The sequence below is a fragment of the Synchiropus splendidus genome, chromosome 10 (genome assembly GCF_027744825.2).
Source record: "Synchiropus splendidus isolate RoL2022-P1 chromosome 10, RoL_Sspl_1.0, whole genome shotgun sequence".
Lineage (NCBI taxonomy): Eukaryota > Metazoa > Chordata > Actinopteri > Syngnathiformes > Callionymidae > Synchiropus > Synchiropus splendidus.
Genome location: NC_071343.1, coordinates 7,967,797 through 7,986,526, shown reverse-complemented (window position 1 = coordinate 7,986,526; position 18,730 = coordinate 7,967,797). Strand labels below are relative to the sequence as shown.

At 42.1% G+C, this 18,730-nt stretch overlaps 1 protein-coding gene across 3 annotated transcripts; it reads right to left on the bottom strand.

Annotated features, from left to right (window-relative positions):
- Positions 1-3,400: 3,400 nt before the first annotated feature.
- Positions 3,401-18,355, bottom strand: LOC128766190 (alsin-like). Of its 3 annotated transcripts, none has more exons than XM_053877635.1 (41): positions 18,183-18,355; positions 16,824-16,957; positions 16,487-16,641; positions 16,033-16,257; positions 15,445-15,635; positions 15,214-15,246; positions 14,927-15,127; positions 14,796-14,845; positions 14,531-14,721; positions 14,387-14,462; positions 14,092-14,264; positions 13,860-14,013; positions 13,666-13,762; positions 13,396-13,473; positions 12,571-12,780; positions 12,217-12,388; positions 11,955-12,150; positions 11,727-11,792; positions 11,453-11,615; positions 10,946-11,077; positions 10,718-10,846; positions 10,511-10,534; positions 9,558-9,628; positions 9,362-9,428; positions 9,110-9,282; positions 8,968-9,033; positions 8,791-8,889; positions 8,541-8,705; positions 8,352-8,463; positions 8,089-8,166; positions 7,873-8,009; positions 7,579-7,734; positions 7,392-7,506; positions 7,158-7,315; positions 6,186-6,284; positions 5,912-6,097; positions 5,786-5,831; positions 5,650-5,711; positions 5,432-5,581; positions 5,270-5,366; positions 3,401-4,475 (listed from the first exon to the last, which is right to left on the bottom strand). In XM_053877635.1, the coding sequence occupies exons 2-41, from the start codon at positions 16,841-16,843 to the stop codon at positions 4,428-4,430; spliced, it is 4,821 nt and encodes a 1,606-aa protein (XP_053733610.1). In that variant the 5' UTR covers positions 16,844-16,957; positions 18,183-18,355; the 3' UTR covers positions 3,401-4,427. The 3 variants fall into 3 exon arrangements, with proteins under 3 accessions (XP_053733610.1, XP_053733611.1, XP_053733612.1); XM_053877636.1 differs by having other exon boundaries at positions 14,092-14,261; XM_053877637.1 differs by lacking the exon at positions 10,511-10,534.
- Positions 18,356-18,730: the final 375 nt, after the last annotated feature.

Below are 18,730 nucleotides of genomic sequence, written 5' to 3'. Positions count from 1 at the left end.
TGAAATGAAACGTCACTTCATTTTTAAGCCAAGAACAACACTGACTCTGAAGCTCTGAAAATGACGACACTGTTTCATGACACCTCACCGGTCCATTGCTAGATATAGGTAATAAAACGGGGTCATATTTGGTACGAAGTGTTCTGCTATTGAAGATCAAGCCGAGGCATGATGGGGCTTCAGGTGAGGATGAGGATCCACCTGCTAATTTTGGGACCACGACACGGACATAAAAAGGAAATAGAATCAATGTGAGGGTACAGATTTAGCTAAATATATAATGGTTGCTATGTGAAGAGTAGCATTAAACTGAATTTGATGTGAGAAAAAAAAAACCTTTTAAGAAATCTGTAAAATACAGGAAGCTATAAATGTAAACATTTGAGGGAGAAAATGAAGAGGGGAAAAAATAAAAATAAAAATTATATAAATAATGAAGAAAAAAGGAAAAAAATAGAAAAGGGAAAAGTAAAAGGAAAAAATAAAAATAAGATAAAGAAAAAAGGGCAAGAAGCAGAAGGACAAACAAAAAGAAACAAGAGGGAGAGAAAAAGAGGAAAAGGGAGGCAATGGGAGAAAAAGGAAAAAAGAAAGGAAGAAGAATAGAAAGAAAAAAGAAAATAAACAAAAGAAAAGAAAAAGTGCAACGACACCATCACTCCGGTGTCTTTGTTGCAGATGTGAATTCTTCAATGTTGTTGTTGAGCAGTCTTCTCATGGCGTCCTTGTTTAGCTTCACCTCTGTTTCTGTTTTACCTCCAGGTGGTAATTCGGTGGGGAAAAAAAAGGACTTGTGTTCGGGGATGTTTACAGCTCCGCTACATCATAAATCCGAACATTGGAACATTTTCAGGATGTGAATAAATGGGGAGTTGTGCTGCAGTGGACGGTGGATGTGCCAGGCGGCTGGTCACGGCAGGTAAATGGGTCAATAACCTGTTTACTTGCTCTTAAGGCTCCGTGGGGAGGGAAGAGGACGGTGATGCTCGCGTGTCTGTTTGCACACGTTTTAATGCATCTGGCAGCATTTTAGTGAAAAGAATCTCCTCCACTGATGCTGACTCACGGCCAAATGATAGATGTGTCCCGGAATGTGTGCCAATCCGAACCTGGCGACCTGCAGACTGAGCCGAAAATCTGTCTGCAACATGAGCGGATTCTGCCGGAGGAGTGTTGGCACCTGACGCACAATCGATGCAGCGAAAATAATTAATCCGAAGTTGGCTGCGCCACTTAAACGTTCGCAGATGTGCGACTTGTCAACGACTCGAGGGTTAAAATCAAGTCAGGTTTCAAGGACAGTTTTTGGCAACGATCGCTGTGAGAGAAGACAATCAGGATCTCGAGTTTTATCTGATTCAATTTCCCATTTAACTCAATTTATGTGTTGTTGTGACACACTGACCCTCTGATACAATGACCTGAATATGGTACCAGACCCATAGAGAATCGGAGGAAAGGCCACTTAGCTGGACACCTCCTCCTGTGAATAAGCAACATAAAGGTCGTAAACTAGTGAAGCTAATGGCACTCGCACCTTCTCTCTCTTTATAGGTGAGTCGAACCACAGGCTCTCAAAGTCCTTTTATGTGGCCTGCAAGAAAAGGTTCTGAGTAGTGATGAGGCTTCATGAAACAGTGTCCTCGTCTTCGGCGCTCAGTCGGTGGCGCCCCCTTTTTAAAATGATTAGCGGTTACAGTGACATGGTTATTGAAATCCTGACATTTTATATCAGAGAGCGCCACCTAGTGGGCTCTGAAAAGTAGGACACTGTTTCATGAAGCCTCATCAGCTCATCACTAGTTCTGGGTACTCAGCAGGAATCTTCACAGTGGGGGGAGGAGAGCAGGAAATGGTTTAAAATCATGACCCCTGGAAGCACTACGTACTGTATTTTGAGAGCATTCTTTTACATTTTTGTAATCGAAAAAACAGGTAACTGCTAAAAGGCTTATTAAAGCACACGGATGCTAATAGAACCTCAGTGTTTTCCAGTGATTTTAGATTTCAACAATTATTTTTCGAAAACAGAATACAAAAGGAGGCAGTTTGGTGAAGGATGGAGAGCAGATTTTGGGGAAAATTTGAGGCGACTTTTGTATTACGACTTAGCAGTGAAGCACGCAACATGTGACCTAAATAAGGACACACTTCCTGTTGAAGGAGAACGACTTACTGACTCAATCTACATTGAGATTGAGTTTCACATATGTTTCTTTATAAAGCAGATGTTATCAGCTGCGAATGTTTCTGTATCTAGTAACTAGTACTAGAAATACAGCGAAACAACTCTTTCACATGTGAGGCTCCAACAAATAGGTGTAGATTTATTCAGTTGCTAGTGCTGGGTACTTCCTGTTTATGAAAAAACAAAATGTTTGACAAGTGATTAAATAACTTAAATTTATTCAATACAAACTACAAGCTAATTCACTGATGCCTCTTCACATTTCCCTATAAATCACTAAGCCATCTTTCGCCTTTTGACTTATTTATTTGTAGAGTAAACAAAGCAAGGAGGCACTGGTTTTAATACACACGTGTCACCAACAAACCTCGAGAGTCTGGGATCGATTCACACAACAATTTGATTCTTCAAAACCGTGGAGCATTTTAACACCAGGAAATATCTTTGAGGATCAAGAAGTTTTGATACATTTGAGGAGCAGATTATCAGTTTTATATTTGAGGATTAGGCTGTGCATTTGAAATAATATTTATAATCAAAGGTTAAATATACAACTATGGATAAACACATGCGAACACACAGACTGAAGGGCACAAAGTAAATGGACATTCATTTGGAGATCAGGTCGATCAGATAGGTGCCAGTTGTTTCCCAATGAGATGAGTATATTTTATTACTTGTCATGTGACCAGTCTGTGTGTGTGTGTGTGTGTGTGTGTGTGTGTGTGTGTGTGTGTGTGTGTGTGTGTGTGTGTGTGTGCATAGCAACTTTATCATCCTGCAGACTGTATTTACAGATAATCAGATTAAATCGTGGTATAGTAGATTGGGAATGTTCTCAAACGTGGAACGTAAATAAAGATGCACGCGAGGAGTTACAGTGGACGATCCAGTGTTCTAACTCAATGTTCCCTCATGGCTAATAGAATCAGCAGACCAGGGCAGACGCTTGACCTACTTCTAAAAAGTCGGTCTGAGACTGACTCAGACGCTGAACTGACCGGCCGTGAAAGCGGGCGCACGCACTGCAAATTCAATGGGCCGCTGAATAATTCAGGAAGAAGATTTATGATCTAGTTACAAGTCACAGGAAAACACAGTTGTTGATCTCCGGTCTGGCACTTGACGTAATCTTACACAATAATCTGGTGCAATACTGGCGAGACAAAGAGGACCAGAAAAAAAAAAATCAAACAAAAAAATGGTGCAAAACTGAAGAGCAATTTTAATGACATTAATCCATCTTTAGAATTTTTAAGATCATTTACATTGAAGAAAACAACACTGTGTTACTGAGAATATGTTGCCACGTTGAAGCGACACTAGTGTGGTTCTGATAGCGTGACATCCTGGTCAAATATATTGTCCACAAATATATTAATCAAAAACACACATCAAACATTTTAGCGTTAGTTAGTAACAAAAAAAGGACGAGACAAATGTCTAGTTTGTTCTTAACTAATATTGCAATGTCAAACCTTGTGAGTGACGCCACTTGACTCTCAGTGGAGACGTTGATCATGACTACTGACAAATTAAATCATCTTTTATCTGCACATTTACAAGCACCAAATGCTGTTTCACCTTGATTTTCCCTCCGACTAGGTAAAAACATAATCGGAAAACAGGACAGCACAAGTAAATGGACAGCTTATGACTTTGGATTTGCAATTTAAAATCAAGTAAACAGCCAGTGAATCGAAGACCTGAGAGTCTCTAGAGATGTATGTGCCTCTACTTGAAAAAAAATCCCATATGATGAAGTACTTGCAAAAATGGCTACGATGTCAGAAACGAGTGGCCAGTGTTTTATGTTTAAAAGTAAACGCATCACACATTCACGCTGCAGGTGCTAGCGCTCACACACGCAAGTGTTATTGTTCATCTAGACTTGTTCAAGCTTAGTTGCACTCATTCCCTTTAGTATCGTCTTATTGCATAGTGTTTTCAAGTTGCCGCAGTACTGATCCACACACGTTTGGCACATGTTCCATTTGATCTCCATTTATGCCCTCGAAAAAATATCTTTATAAATATTTTAGGCGGGAAAAATAATGTGAATATGTACAGACTTTACAACCATCTGACTAATGCTTTTGTATTCAGATGGAACTTTTGTATCATTATGGAGTGGAGTGCAGGTGAAGAAGAAGGTTGACTCACAGATGCTTTACAGAGCTGTCTTTTTTGATAAGACTGTAAAGTGCTGGTTGTTCTACAACCCTTGAAAGCCTCGCAGTCAGGTCATCTCGGCGGTTGACTCCTGCTGGATCTGAATATAACAGGCCTGAAGCAGAAAGACAAATGAAGATCGACAAAATTCTTTGTCAAGTTTCAAGAGACACGATTGAAATAGCAGTTTTAGTAGTGACAATTGTGCATCCTTGAAGAGCCAGCTGGCTGGTGGGTACCGGCCACCCTGGCCCAGACATGGGTCACACCAGGGACCCAGCAAGCCTGGTGGAGGTGAGAGCCCGGTGGCCCGAAATCTATCCCCGGAGCTTTAACATAGAAATAGATCAGCCCTCTTGTTGGCTCACCACCTGAGACGGGGTCATATTTGTTGGGTGCCTTGAGGGTCAGGCACGAGTCGACCACCCAAGGGGTCCTTAACTGACTTGTGGAAGGAGGTCAAAACAAGAATATTAATAATAATCAATAATAATAATAATATTTTTTCTGGTCAGTATAGTAACCACAGCTATTGATCATGATAATTCATGATGTGTGGAAAATATCTATATTTTTTATATAAAATAAAATGTGAAGAACATTCAGTTCAAAGTTAAACTATTATTAAATTATTAAAAACAAAATAAAATGACCCTCAAATTTGGGAAACAATATGCGATTACAGAGTGTGATCACGAAGTGCAGGCTCAAAATGATTGACAGGCCGCCTCAGTATGATGCAGCAGCCCTGTTATGTTTAAACGGTTGAAGCTTGAGGCTTCAATTTTATGCTCATTCAGAATGGCAGGTTCAGTGCGTCTGATTTACTCACGGCAGCCAAAATTGTGATCACGATGAAAATGTCATTTATTGTGTGGCTCTAGCTGCTGTGCCTGTGAGTCCACTAACCTTCAGCGTGGTGAACATGAGTCCCATCTCTCCGTACTGAACGTTAGGATCCATCAAGTCTTCAGTCAGGCTCACCTCAGCTCCCAAGTTCCGGATCCTGCGGAGGAGAAACGGAGTGAAGCCGCCATCTCACACACGTGCGCTGGAGCATCAGAGGGTCACCTCGCTCTGAGGACGATATAGAGGAAGAGAGGCAGCAGGTCGTCCATGCACCACAGGAAGTTAGTGTTCATCGTCGGTTGGATTTCCTGGGTCAGCTCCTCAAAGGTTTTCTGGATCACCAGGAGTTTGTCGGCTGGTGTGAAAGTCGTGCTGCATGGGAAGGACGTGCTGATGAGGAAACAGGAATCAAAACTCAGGCATCAGGTGACTCTTTCTACCTGATTTGCTGCAGAGTCTCCACTGCCGACACGAAACAAGCGTCTTTACTGCTGGACACAATCTGCGGCAACAGGACACAAGCCGAGGTTAAGTAACCACAGCAGCAACTGAGGCACTGGTGGGTTCACATCTGACCTGCATCTGCTCCCCCAGGACCGACATGGACGACGGCCAGAACTTCCTGGAATCAAGTTTTGGGTCATTTTCGTGGACAAACAAGTGTTCTTATTCAGTGTTGCTGGAGTGGTACGGCTGACTTACTCCTGGACACCTAAGAAGTTGAGCAGAGACTGGTCCGGCTGCTTGTTGAGTCGGATGACGTGCTCCCAGTACTGCGCCTCCTCCTGCTCCTTGCGCAGGCAGTAGAGGGTGAACAGAGGGGGATAGAGTCGAGGGAGCAGCAGCGGCAGGAGCAGAGAGGAGCAGCTCACCACCACCACCACGCAGCTGAGGGAGCCCACAAGAGGGCGATGTAAAAAGGGCAAAATGATGTATCAGCATTTATATATACTGTATATACATAACTTAGACACACCTTTGTTCTGAGCTGAAAGAGAAGTGCCTGGTCTTAGACGGAGTCACCGGGGTCTCTGGGATGACCCCTCCATCATCTGGTAACCCAGGAAACAGAAACCTGCAAACAAAGATAACTTTTATTTTATATTGAAATTATTTATTCTCTTCTTCTGGACAATTATCTAGCTGTGGTCAATGCTTAATTCAAAACTTCTATTCAAATCTATCAGATTCCAGTATTACTCTCCATCATCATCATCAAATTCTGGTGCTCAACAGGTTGCTCACGTTGCCAAGAGCACGGGAGAGATGCAACTCTGACACCTAGTGGTTCATCAAGGTATTGCGTGTCCTTTCAATTAGCGGCGTGCAAGTTTAAGTCATTTCTACTTCACAAAAAATGGCTTTGTACACATTAAAATCAGTATGAAAATCTTCTTCTCCTAGTCCCAATTTTCTTAAATGCAATTGCACCTTCAGCACACTGTGTTCATGAAGCCTTACTGATTTCATTCCATGTACCATGGAGGAAATTGAATAAAGCCATCTAATAAATCATGTTACATAGGCTTTGCAGTACAACAAATGGATTTGATGATGCAAATGACAGAAGTTCAGTCCAGAAACAAAGCTTCTATCCACGGTTCAGGCAGGACCTTTGACGAAAAATGTGTTTCAAAAGGTTGAGTTACACAGACGTATACAACTACATATGATATATTCTTGGCAGTTTCTAGTATGAGAATTGTCAACACTGTCATTGTAAAGTTTATCCTGAGGTGAGCTTTTAGTGCTAACATGCTAGCGTGGTGTGAAGTTCATTTAACGTCAGACTGAAGCGCTTGATCACAACTGACACACAAACTCAAGAGACACTAAGCCAGGAGGGGAAGAAACAAACATGCAGAATTTAAAATAAATGGGACTATTCCTCCTCCAAATAATCAAATGGAGTGATCCATCTGTGGGGGAAGGCAGCAACAAACCTTACCTAACAACAGTGTAGAAGTGAGTCAGGTAAGCCTGGACCTCCTGAACCGCCTCTCTCAGCAGTCGATGGTTGGATCCCACGCCAATGTAGGTCATCCTGTAGACGGTCACCAGCGTCTCCACCAGCCAGCCCAGAGGGTGGAAAGGAGTTTCACAAGCCTAACACACACAACCAAATGTTGAAGGTGTTTTGACCACACCCTGGGATCGACTACAACTACACACAGGGACTAACCTTTGTGAGGTATCTCCGTACATTGTCGTAGTTTGAGATGGTTACGGGAGCTCCGTACTGAGGAATGAGCTCTAAAGATTCCAACACTTTTCTCTGGGACTTGCTGAGATCAGGACTATACGTGCACACATACACACACATTCAGTTTGATTAACTGAATGAATTACACGTGTTTGTATGTGGATACCTCTGTCTGCAGGCGTTAGTGATATTAACAGCGATGCTTTCCCATGCCGCGGTCCGGTCACCACGGCCAGCAACATGGCAGCCCAGTCGGGTCCAACATTCGTGAAACACACAGCTCCACCTCTGATGGCCATCCACAACATACTGACCAAGCCTCCTGGACACAGATGTGAAAATTAAACTGAAGCTTGGAGACCATTTAAATCCTCTCAAATAACGTGATACTGCTCACAAACTGAGTTGTGAAGTACTTAAACTTGAACTATAATTGAATCAATGCAACTATAAGACTCACAGAAGCTTGTTTCTCTCTTTGTTTTCAGGTTCATCCAAGTTCTGTTTGGTGTACGTCGCGACCACTTTCAAACCTGTGGACCACTCCCCAGTGAACATGCCATCTAGGCAGTCGCCGTTCGGCAAACACAAGACGCCCTGGAGGAAGATAACCACGCATGATGACTTTTCAAATGGTCAACGTGTTTTGAAGCAGAAGGAAGGAGAAAGGCTTCACTTTTCCATTGACCATCCAGTCATCAGTGAACTCTGCATGCAGGACAGTGTCATCTTCAGACACCAGCAGACCGGGACCCTGATGAACACAAATGTCAGCTGATCAAAACACTTAACTTAATCCAGATCCACAACTGAGCTCTCATGAGCACCTATTAGCTCATTGGCTCCATCGTGTGTTTACATTCAGTACTACTCGCAAAAAGAAGTCACGAGAAAGTGAGTCACAGTCACATCAAAAAACAGAAATTAATAGAAACTTACATTCATCTTGTGCTCTTTAAAGTTGCCCTCAAAGTAAACGCCGTGCTGCGTGACAACAATCGCAGTTCCATGTCTCTGATCGTCCAGCCACTGTCCCATGTACTTTTCCCCTCTGGACGAAGAAGAGGCTCGATAAAGTTTCGCTTCTCCTGTCTAGACAAGAGATCAGCCCAAACAGTTATTAGTTACCTAGTTATGTCGTCACAAACTCCATATCCAGTCTTCTTGTCGTTCACCCACTGGCCGATGAAAACACTGGAAGAGCTTCTGGTCAGTTTACCCGAGCTCATCATTCCGTAACCGTGTTTCTGACCATCGAAGAAGCAGCCCTCATACACCTCGCCGTTGGCGTAACTGTAAGAGCAGTTCACACCATGTCAGTGCTGCTCTAGTCGAAATCACGTTCTTTAATCAGCGAAATAAAACACATAATACCAACATGTATTTGCCAAAACCGTGGATCTTCCCTTCTTTCCAGTTGCCATGGTAACTGTCTGGTTTACTCAATAGTTTGTTTGGGATTATACACTCCCCGAGGCTGGAAAGGAAAGACTCTCTTGAAGCTCAGAATCGTAGCAACAACCTTCAAAGAAGAACCGTTCATCAGTTCACTGACCCATCCTCAAGTCCATTCTTGAAGTTTCCAGTATACGTCCGTCCATCTGGCCACTTCATGGTTCCTCTGCCGAGCAAATAAACTTCAGTCTCCCCTGTTTCACTCCAACCATCTGATTGGTGCAGAGAGATGTGCGACAGACCTTCCGTGAACTCGCCCAGCGAGCCAGGCTCCGGAATAGTGAGCGTCTTTGAATCTCCCTTCTCCTGTAAAAGAGTAGGTGGCCAATCGAGACATGGCTGCCGCTGACCCATGACCTCCTCCCGATCCGAGAGCCCGATCCACCTCCTGGTTGAGACAGTGAAGCCACTTGTTCTACAGCAAACAGAAAAAGAACAGAATAAGGCATGAAGCACGAAGAGGAGAGTGACAGCAATAATGTCGGGACCTGCACCTTCTCCTGTGGTGTGGAAGCCACCAACGTGAAACTCTCCTCTGGGCAAGTCACTTTGATGGCATAGCTGAAGACAACAATTAAAGAGGTTTGAAAGGCACACATATGTGAGTTCTCTCATTACAAATCTTCCTGTTCTTGAGTCGAAACAACAAAAAACTCAATCATACATCGTGCCGGCCTATTTTTTACTCACAGTCCACTGTCATTTTCAGGAATTGGCTTCACCCACAAACAGGTCAGAGAGTAGATGTGATGTGTCGAGAACTGGAACCAGGGACAAACACAGCCTTACATGACCATATGCCAACTTCTTTCCCTAAAAGCTAAAACATCCAGGACAAATTAGATAAACTTACTCTGATAAACTTGTCTTTTTTTTTTTTTTATAAAATCACTGGGACACATGCTGCTAAATGAAAAGAGCACTCATTTACAGACTAGTGCTTCAACTATCTTGTCAAATCCAGCAACAGTAACTCTAGTACCACTACAAACACACACCTCTAACCCAAAATCCAAAGCACAACAGCATGTTTGAGCAGAACCTGCCACTTAACATGCAGCAAATGAATATTAAAGCAGGACATCTGCAATGTTCACGGACAGATCCACCCCCCAGCCCTCCGATCGGAGATAATATGACAGTCCCCAGATAGAATGTAGATCCCTCTTTTGACAGCAAAACTGCCCGTTTGGTTGGGTATTCCTGCTCTGCAGTGGTCAGTACCCATCAAGAGAGGTGCATGGAGAGAAAGTAGTCAAACCCAAGACAGCATTGTGAGCTCTTAGGCAGGATTTTTCCATGAGAAAGTTATAAAAATGTGCACTGCAGTTCTTGGAGAAAGCAACAGACCGATGCAGTATCCATGCATACCCATGAAGAGCTGAGAAAGTATGGAAAATAGGCATGTGATGTGAAAAAAAGACTCATCAGACCAGGCCATACTTCAGCAAATGGGAACACAACACTGCAATCTAATTGCAAAAGAGGGAGCTGCGATGTACAACGTTCCCTTTAGTCCGTTTTACATTGCATGCAGTCCTGTTCATTTGCGTTCTACACCCAAAAGTGCCAGCAGGTGTCAGCAGTGAAGAGTGGTCAGCCCACCCAAGCTGCTGCAGCACTAAGCTGGTTGAAATACTTACAAAACTCTGAGACGGAATCGCACCCTGAGTGGATGAAAGACACAGTATACAGAAATAAAATTGGCTGTAAGCTGACTCGTACCCAAATCAGGCACATTTATTCACTAAAAAGACTGTGGACATAATTTAAAGCAGGGTTGTGATGAGTTTTGTTCATGACAGTTTTACACTTTAGATGCACAAAGGGGGATTTGTGAGTGACGGTACCTGAGTGTGGACCAGCACGTCGTTAAACAGAATGAACCAGTGGTTGGTAAAGCGTCCGGCATTCTGGAGAGTTAGTGACCGATTGCTGCTTTCACAGATCATGCGGCGGCGTGGAAGACGCAGAACCTCCTGAAGAACATGAAAACGATTTCTTAGAAATGCCACCTAAACAGCAAATAGTGCTGCTACACAAGACGATCTATAAAAAAAAAAACAAGTAATGCTCACTGTGATTTTTCCGGAGTGTTTCTTCCAGAAATGAAAAGTAGCTTCCGCCTCCTTCTTCCTCTTCAACAAGGACACATACAGAGTCTCATACTGATCACAGCACTGATAGAGGGAGTGATATTCCTCAGCTAACTGGAGAAGAGAAAGACAAAATATGGAAAAATTATTGACATCTTCAATCCATCACTGTAGGTTCTGTGACGAGAAAGGCAGGCTGAAATAAGGAAAACATATAATGTTGCAAGGTGACTTAGATACACTCATAAGCTGGTATCATTCTGATAATGAGGTCAAAATGCTTTATATTTTTGTTTAAGGTCTGTTGAGGTTAAAACACAACACCATTTAAACTCAAACCAGGCTCAATATTCGATATTCTGTGAATGCTTAATGACAGTGCTCTAATATCCGTGTAGTTTTAAAGTACCTGTATTACCGCTAAGCATTCAAAAAAATGATGATCGATATTATTGTACATCCTATGTTGAGCGGTGTAAAGGTGCTCACCACATCATAACAAGCAGTCAGTTTAAGCAGCACTTGACTGTACTGGTGGAGCTGATGCAGAGGCCGGTACAGCAGATCTGACACCACATCTCCATCACTGGTAATCGACGGGTCGGATTCACACAGCTCATGGAGTTTGGTCTTCTGAGAACCTAAACACTCTCTGGACAGAATCATTCACAAAAGAAGTGAAATGACCTTCAGTTAAAACAGACAAGATGTCGCAGAGAACGAGGATTTAAAAAAATATCTATCCACAAATCATGTGACTTACTGTGACAGTTTATGCAGTAACTGGAATCCGCCCATCACTTGGAAGTCTCCCACTGAAGAACAATACCTAGACACAGATGATCTATATTATACATTCTACTAGGACATTTGCATCTTGATAAAATAAATATGAATATCATTAATGCAAAAATGTGTATTATGGGATTAAACAAAGAAATGGTGATACAGATGATACAGCACATAAACGTAGTGTCGTGTTATGACATACTGCTCATAGACGTCCAGAAAGTGGTCTGTATGTGTCAACAGGTGAAGGGATGTGACTTCCTGAGTCTGCACCTTATGCAGGAAATAGGTGAGTGACACAGAGTGCCGACCAACCAGGAGGCTTAAACGAACAAAACTCTCACAGAGAGACAAGAAGAGATGAGAGCAAGACTCGCCGAATGAGGGGCACCCGCTCTCTGTAAGAGGGAGATCAGCGATGAATTCCAACACGCCTCATTCACTGAGAATGGAGTGATGATCACCTTTGCTCGAAAGAGGAGTGAGGAGCTTCTTCCTGATGTTACTCAGCCAGCAGTAGAAGTGTCTCTCTCTGGAGGCCAAATCATGGAGGGCAGAGATGTAGCCCATGATGTTGCGGTCTGCTAGCAGTGCGCAACTCTGTCCACCACTGGATACACTGCTGATGTAGATCATCTGGGAAACATGGAGAATTTTCATCTAACATCATGCATCATTAAAAATATTGACCTAAAACCAAATGATCACAAAGATGGATTTGACTGAAATCTTGGCACCTTTAAAAGAGTTTCGACTATTGCAGTGAATTTCGGGTGCTTTTCACTAGTGAGCCATGAAATATTATACTTTAAACAGACCTCTATGCAGAAAGGGAGAAGTGTCGGCCTGGTGGAATATTTCTCAGCTCTGTTTGGGGACCTCCTCCGCGACCTTTCGTCCTGTACTGATCGGCTCTCTTGCTGCTGGCCGCAGTACAACATGACAGGCTGAACACAGTCCCCATCGGCCAGAAGGAGGGAGTGGCTCTGACCAGCTGCTACGTCCCACACCCGGAGACCATCAGATAGCTAAGAAAAACAAATCAGGGCGCGGTTTGGAATTTATGTACATTTTTGAAACTCTTGTGATTACAACATACACTAGATTTTTACAATGAACCAGTATCTGTTTGTAGAACTGAGAGTTCACATTAAAAGTCATGTAAAAACAGTACATTACACATCCATTTACAAAAATGATTCATACAAGTGTAGGACATAGGAAGGGTGAAGAGTGTACCACAAGGAAGTGTTAAAAGTTTTTTTGAATTCCATGTGTATCTAACTGACGTATTGTTTATCACCATGATAAAAAGATAATAAAATAAAATATTATTAATTAATTAATCAAAAAACAAATGTCTAAATAAATTGCAGCATAATAATACTTCCATAAAACATGAACACACATTATTTATACATAAATATATTTTATACTTTTACATTAACTAGACATAAAATACTAGTTACGATGTTATTTAAAAAAAACATTAGATTATAAATTATTACATTAAATTATGATTATAAAAAAATACTTCACACATTGAGCAAATTCCATATAGAAACTTGATTATCATTATTATTATTTTATTTTGTTTTTTACAAAATACCTCATCAAGAGAATGGCAATAGATATTGTCATACCTTTGTTTCTTGAGGGACGGTCACTGGATTGTTAATATGTCCAAGCTGTCCACACATGTTGCTGCCCCATGAGTACACCTGCAACACATTAACATGCATTATGGGCCATATGAAAAGACAACAAAGGGATGCTAAAGCCAGAGGGCAAGAAAAGGTCAGGGTGAGGAATGGAAGTTGGGATGAATTAGGGGCTTGGGTTAGGGAAGGTCATTGAATGTCCGCCTCAGTCTAGAGAAGATGCATGATGGTATGCGTTTGTGGATGTGAGACCTGGCATTGGGCAGTGATGGCCAGTGAATGATGCGACCCAGCAGCCACTTTGATCACTTCCTCGCCTGTCAGAGACTTAATGCACAAAGGTTGGAGCCTAAAAAATGTAACCATAGACACACAAAAAACACAGTACATATTGTTATTTATGTATTTATTTCCAAGTACTACGTTGTCTATGTTTCTGTTTTAACCTGGCGAGTTGGTCTCCGTGGCCAAGCTGGCCCTCTGATCCTCTCCCCCAGCTCCACACCTCTGTCTCCAACAACGGCATGCCTTCTCCCGGATCTTTTGGAGCAGTAGAGGCTGAGGACCCACTCGCACTAGTGCGGCGTCTATGTGGTGACCCTACACACAGGTGACCATCATCATCAACACTGGCTGCTTCAGACTCAGATTATGTATTATGACATTTTCACTTCTCACCATGGACTGGTGTCCCAGGAGTGGACCGTCTGCTACTTGTTCCAAGTTTCAGTTTCTTGCTTATATCGGTGAGACTAGAGCTCTTCTTCCCCTGCAGGCCTGACCTCTCCACGAGAACATTCACCTCATCCAAACACAGTGGAGAGGAGGAGAGACATCCAGGCACGCTGCTACTGTTGAACAACAGAAGATACAGCGTCATCAACGTCCCTCAATTTACGGTATTCTACATGTGAAAACACTTAAATGTACTAATATTGCTTGAAATATTAATATGTCATTCAACTAAAATCACCTGTAACTTTGATTTCTCACTGGAGAGTCACTCTTGTAGCTTGAAGTTAAAATGTCAGAGGAAACGCAGCTGCCATCTAGACAAAAAAGAACAAAAGTTTGAACAAACAAAAATCGTGCATATAACAGTGCACTTGGAGGTTACCTGAAGTGTGACTGCTCTGGGAGTCAGTATCTCCCAGACCACTGCTGTTGTGGTGGGCATCAATGGAATGTTCATTCAGCTTTTGAAGAAGACTGTGAAGTTCAAACTCATCGGGTAAGCCTGAACTCAGAACATGATGGGATGTTTTGCCTCGCTCTGCAGAGATGACTGGATCCACAATGAGATTTCTCCTTGAGTTCCAAAATGAATGAATCAGAGAACATTCTCCCACCAAACACAAGTCAAACTCAAGTTAAGGACTGACCTTCCTCGCTGCTGAGGTCTTTTTGAAGCGCTTCTTATTCTTGGAGAACTCTGACAACACAATACAACAACAAACAGTTCTTTAAATCGTTTTTTTCGAGCACTAACTTAATATAAGAAATAAAGTTCCACCTCTGCTGAAGGTCCATCGGTTAGCTCCACCCCCAGTGGGCAGTAGTGAGTATCCTCAGTTGTGGGCGGCTGCTCCTTCCCTGTCAACGAGTGCCGAGGTGAGCAGCCCCTCTCATCTTTCTCGGGGGGTTTCTGCTTATTGTTGTTATGTTGAGGCAAAGCCCGGACCAGAGCGAGGCTGTGGTAGGCACCGCAGGCGATCTGAGACAAACGAAAACAGCTGGTGAGCTTTGAGAAATAGCTCTTTATTCTGTGTATTAATGGTGTTATTTCAAGATGAACACTACCTGAGTCACATGCTTTCCCGCTAGATGTTCCACCTGGAGAACAAAATGAAAGACAGATTGTTTCAATATTTTCATGTCCAAGTTACACATATCAACTCGAGACTTACACTTAAAAGCCTTCATTCTGTACGTCAAGAAAACATTTTGAAGCCAAACTATCAACCCATTTCCTCTCAGGTTCAAACCAGCTCCATCCACAATGAAAGCGTTTGGGTCCTACAAGATTTTTACCTTCTGGGGTCTCCACACAGGGAATGTGTTTGTAACAAGGCCCAGTTGGCAGCCGCTGCCCCAGGCCCACAGCTCACTCTGGCACGAAAGAGCCAAAGTGTGCTCCCGACCACAGGCCAGATCCATCACTCGAACCACCGTCGGTGGAACTGCCTCATCGTCCACCACGGTGAGGGGATAGGGCTCCGCAACTGAAAGTGTATTGAAACACATGAGAATAGACAACGCCTATATTCTACAGTCGTCTGCATTATAAAATCTTAAATCTGAGTTCAACTAATAATTGACTTACATTAAATACATAATAATAAATCAATTTTTCTTTCTGAGTTCTGTTGGCACACTAGGTATTTCTATACATCACACAGGCAAGGCTGTGACCTTCTCACTCTTCTGCACCTCTGCACACCTTTGGAAAATATCTTATCCATCTTCTCATCACTGTCCTCAACTGCACCCATTCCTTTGCCTTTTTTCCACTAAAAACATCAGACTTTAGCAGGAAGGAAAACTGATACTCAAATAAAAGCACAAGAAAAAGTCAGAGAAAATGGAGGTGCAGAGCTGGAAAGGTAGGTGGTAACTAACCTGAGACATTCGTGGCAGTGCCTCTGTCAGTCAGCCCACACTGTCCAGCAGTGTTCTCCCCCCACATGTAGACGTTTCCCTGCTCACTCAGCGCGCCGCAATGGAAACCACCAGAAACCACACGCACCACCATCCTGCCTTGAAGGGAGACCTCCAACACTGGTGCAGTCACGGGAACCCTCAAACCCCTCCACAGTAGCTCTCCGAATGAATACACCTGGCCACCTGGAATACAACAGCAGCCAACGCAAAAAAAAACATTAAACGCAAGGACGACTTGAAGATGAAGAATGTTTAGGTTTGACTGTTTTATACACAAATTAATCACTTTCAATATGGTTTCAATGTTATGTCTGGACATAAGTGCTATTCACCAGTTTACATAAACAGTTCTTTGAATTACTCTCTGGCAACTGGATCCCTGGGAGCAAGGAGACATTTATTGAACAAACACCTTCAGTCAACAGGAGTCCGTGACGTTCTCCCAGCGCCACCTGGAGGACAGCCTTAGAGAAAAGTACTCTCTCTGGCTGCGGTGGCTCACTGGTGTTTCCTGTCTGCCATATGTGGAGCAGTCCTCTCTCTGGAAGCGGCCTCTCATCCTCAGGGCTGCAATGATGTAAATCAATGCATTACAGTGTGTTCTGACAGAAACACAGCCATCATCTAGAGTTGAAATAAAAAAATAAACTTCCGTGCATGCAGATTACTTGAGGATCACAGCAGAGAGCGCAGCAGGACACCTTTAATGCAGTAAGGTATGTAGAAGAGGTATATGTGTCTGTACTCACCTCTCCTCAAAGTTATCCATTATTTTACAATGTCCAAGGTGCAAGACTTGTGCGGTGGCATTTTGGCTGTATCTTGTCAGCTCACTCCAATTCCAAATTCAAGCCCACCATGTTTTTTTCCCCCCTTGGAACACCTGCAAAAGTAATGAAGACACAAGTTCACCTTACAAAATTTACATCAGTGTTTTGGAGAATTCCTATGAGGGCTACTGACACAACCTTAGGATTCAAACTTTGTTGTGCATTATAGCATTATAGCACTTGTCATTTGAAATCTTCGCAACATACTGATTATCATTACATAATTTATCACACTGCACATTGCCATTATTATCATTATTATTACTATTATTATTTTCAAATAAAGATTAATGTGGAAGACAAACAAAGCTATTTGACCAACTTCTACTATCTACATTCCTGACTACTGGACAAGAGTGTAAAACTAAATGACCTTGAGAAAGTCACAATTGGAATTTGGCCACCTCAAATTGAGCTTTCAAACATATAGGATAAAAAAAAAGAAGATTTCCCTTAGCTCCAAGCAAATGTTTACTAGTGTGAACTACTTGCTTGCAGTGGGTAGTGTGTACTTAAATTTGCAATTTTATTCATTTCAATATAACATAACACAAATTATGCTTTTGAATATAACCAATAAATAAACATGGTTATTATTATAATTATGATGCAAACAACTCACAAAATGAACCATTGCACTTGCAGATTTGAAGAAGGAAAAACTGAAAGATCACTTGTGAGAAATAAGCAATGGGGACAAAATTAATAGTATGTCCTCTAAGCAAAACAGCTATTAAATATTCCTATGTATTTGGCTTCTCACTAAGTGCAAATCCAACGACTACTATGCAATGAACCTGATTCCTAAGGTTAGAAAAAGGTCATTCTTACCGGTGACGATTATGAATGTATTTCTCCACAGTTGACGATTCAACTCAAGCAGTTTTACACATGGCACTGTGAGTTTAAGCCCAGCTGCGTTGGAGCCATTAGCTTTGAAAAGTTATACGCTTTCATATTTCAGCAATAACAGCAGGTTCTTACATGCTTCTCCTCACAGAATCGCGTGCTGACAGACGCATGCATTAGTCACCGTGCGGACGGAAACACCTCTGATAAACACACACACCTTTTTGGACTCGTTCCATTAATGTTTACGGACAGTTGACACATGTATATATGCTCGGCTCCGTTTCGGTATAGCTGGCGTCACATTTACGACACCAGAAGTGACAGCAAAACCGGATTAGACGTGGTTCAGAAGCAAGAATCTACTTAGGCTAGTTAAGAGAAGTTAGCAAGATGCTACTGTGGCTAACAGGCAGGAAATAAACTTACCAGTTCCGGATTGTTTGACGTATTTGGGACGCGTTTTACTATTGCAAAAGAATACAAAGTGAAACTGTAGACGTGGAATTACAGGTATCAGTTCATTTGATGTGGAAAATCAGTGCAGCGTAGTAGTGGGAGAAGTTGACAGTCAGGAATGTTGTTGAGAACTACGGGCACCGGCGAGGGACAGACCACGTGACCAAAACACATGTTGATTTGTTCATGAGAATCTTCCGCGATTAACTATTAAAGTCACGCTAAAAAGTGTTTTTGAGCGAGGTCAACGATGTTATAGCGACAAACAGTCAGGGAATACAGAGGAAATTACGTATATATATATATATATATATATATATATATATATATATATATATATATATATATATATATATATATATATATATATATATATATATATATATATATATATATATATATATAAATGAAATCGTGAGTTGCTGATGTGAATTAATCCGTTTTGGTGAATAAACGTGACAAAATTATTTTACTCATTACATTTACCTATCAAAACATGCCCATTCAAGACCAAGTGT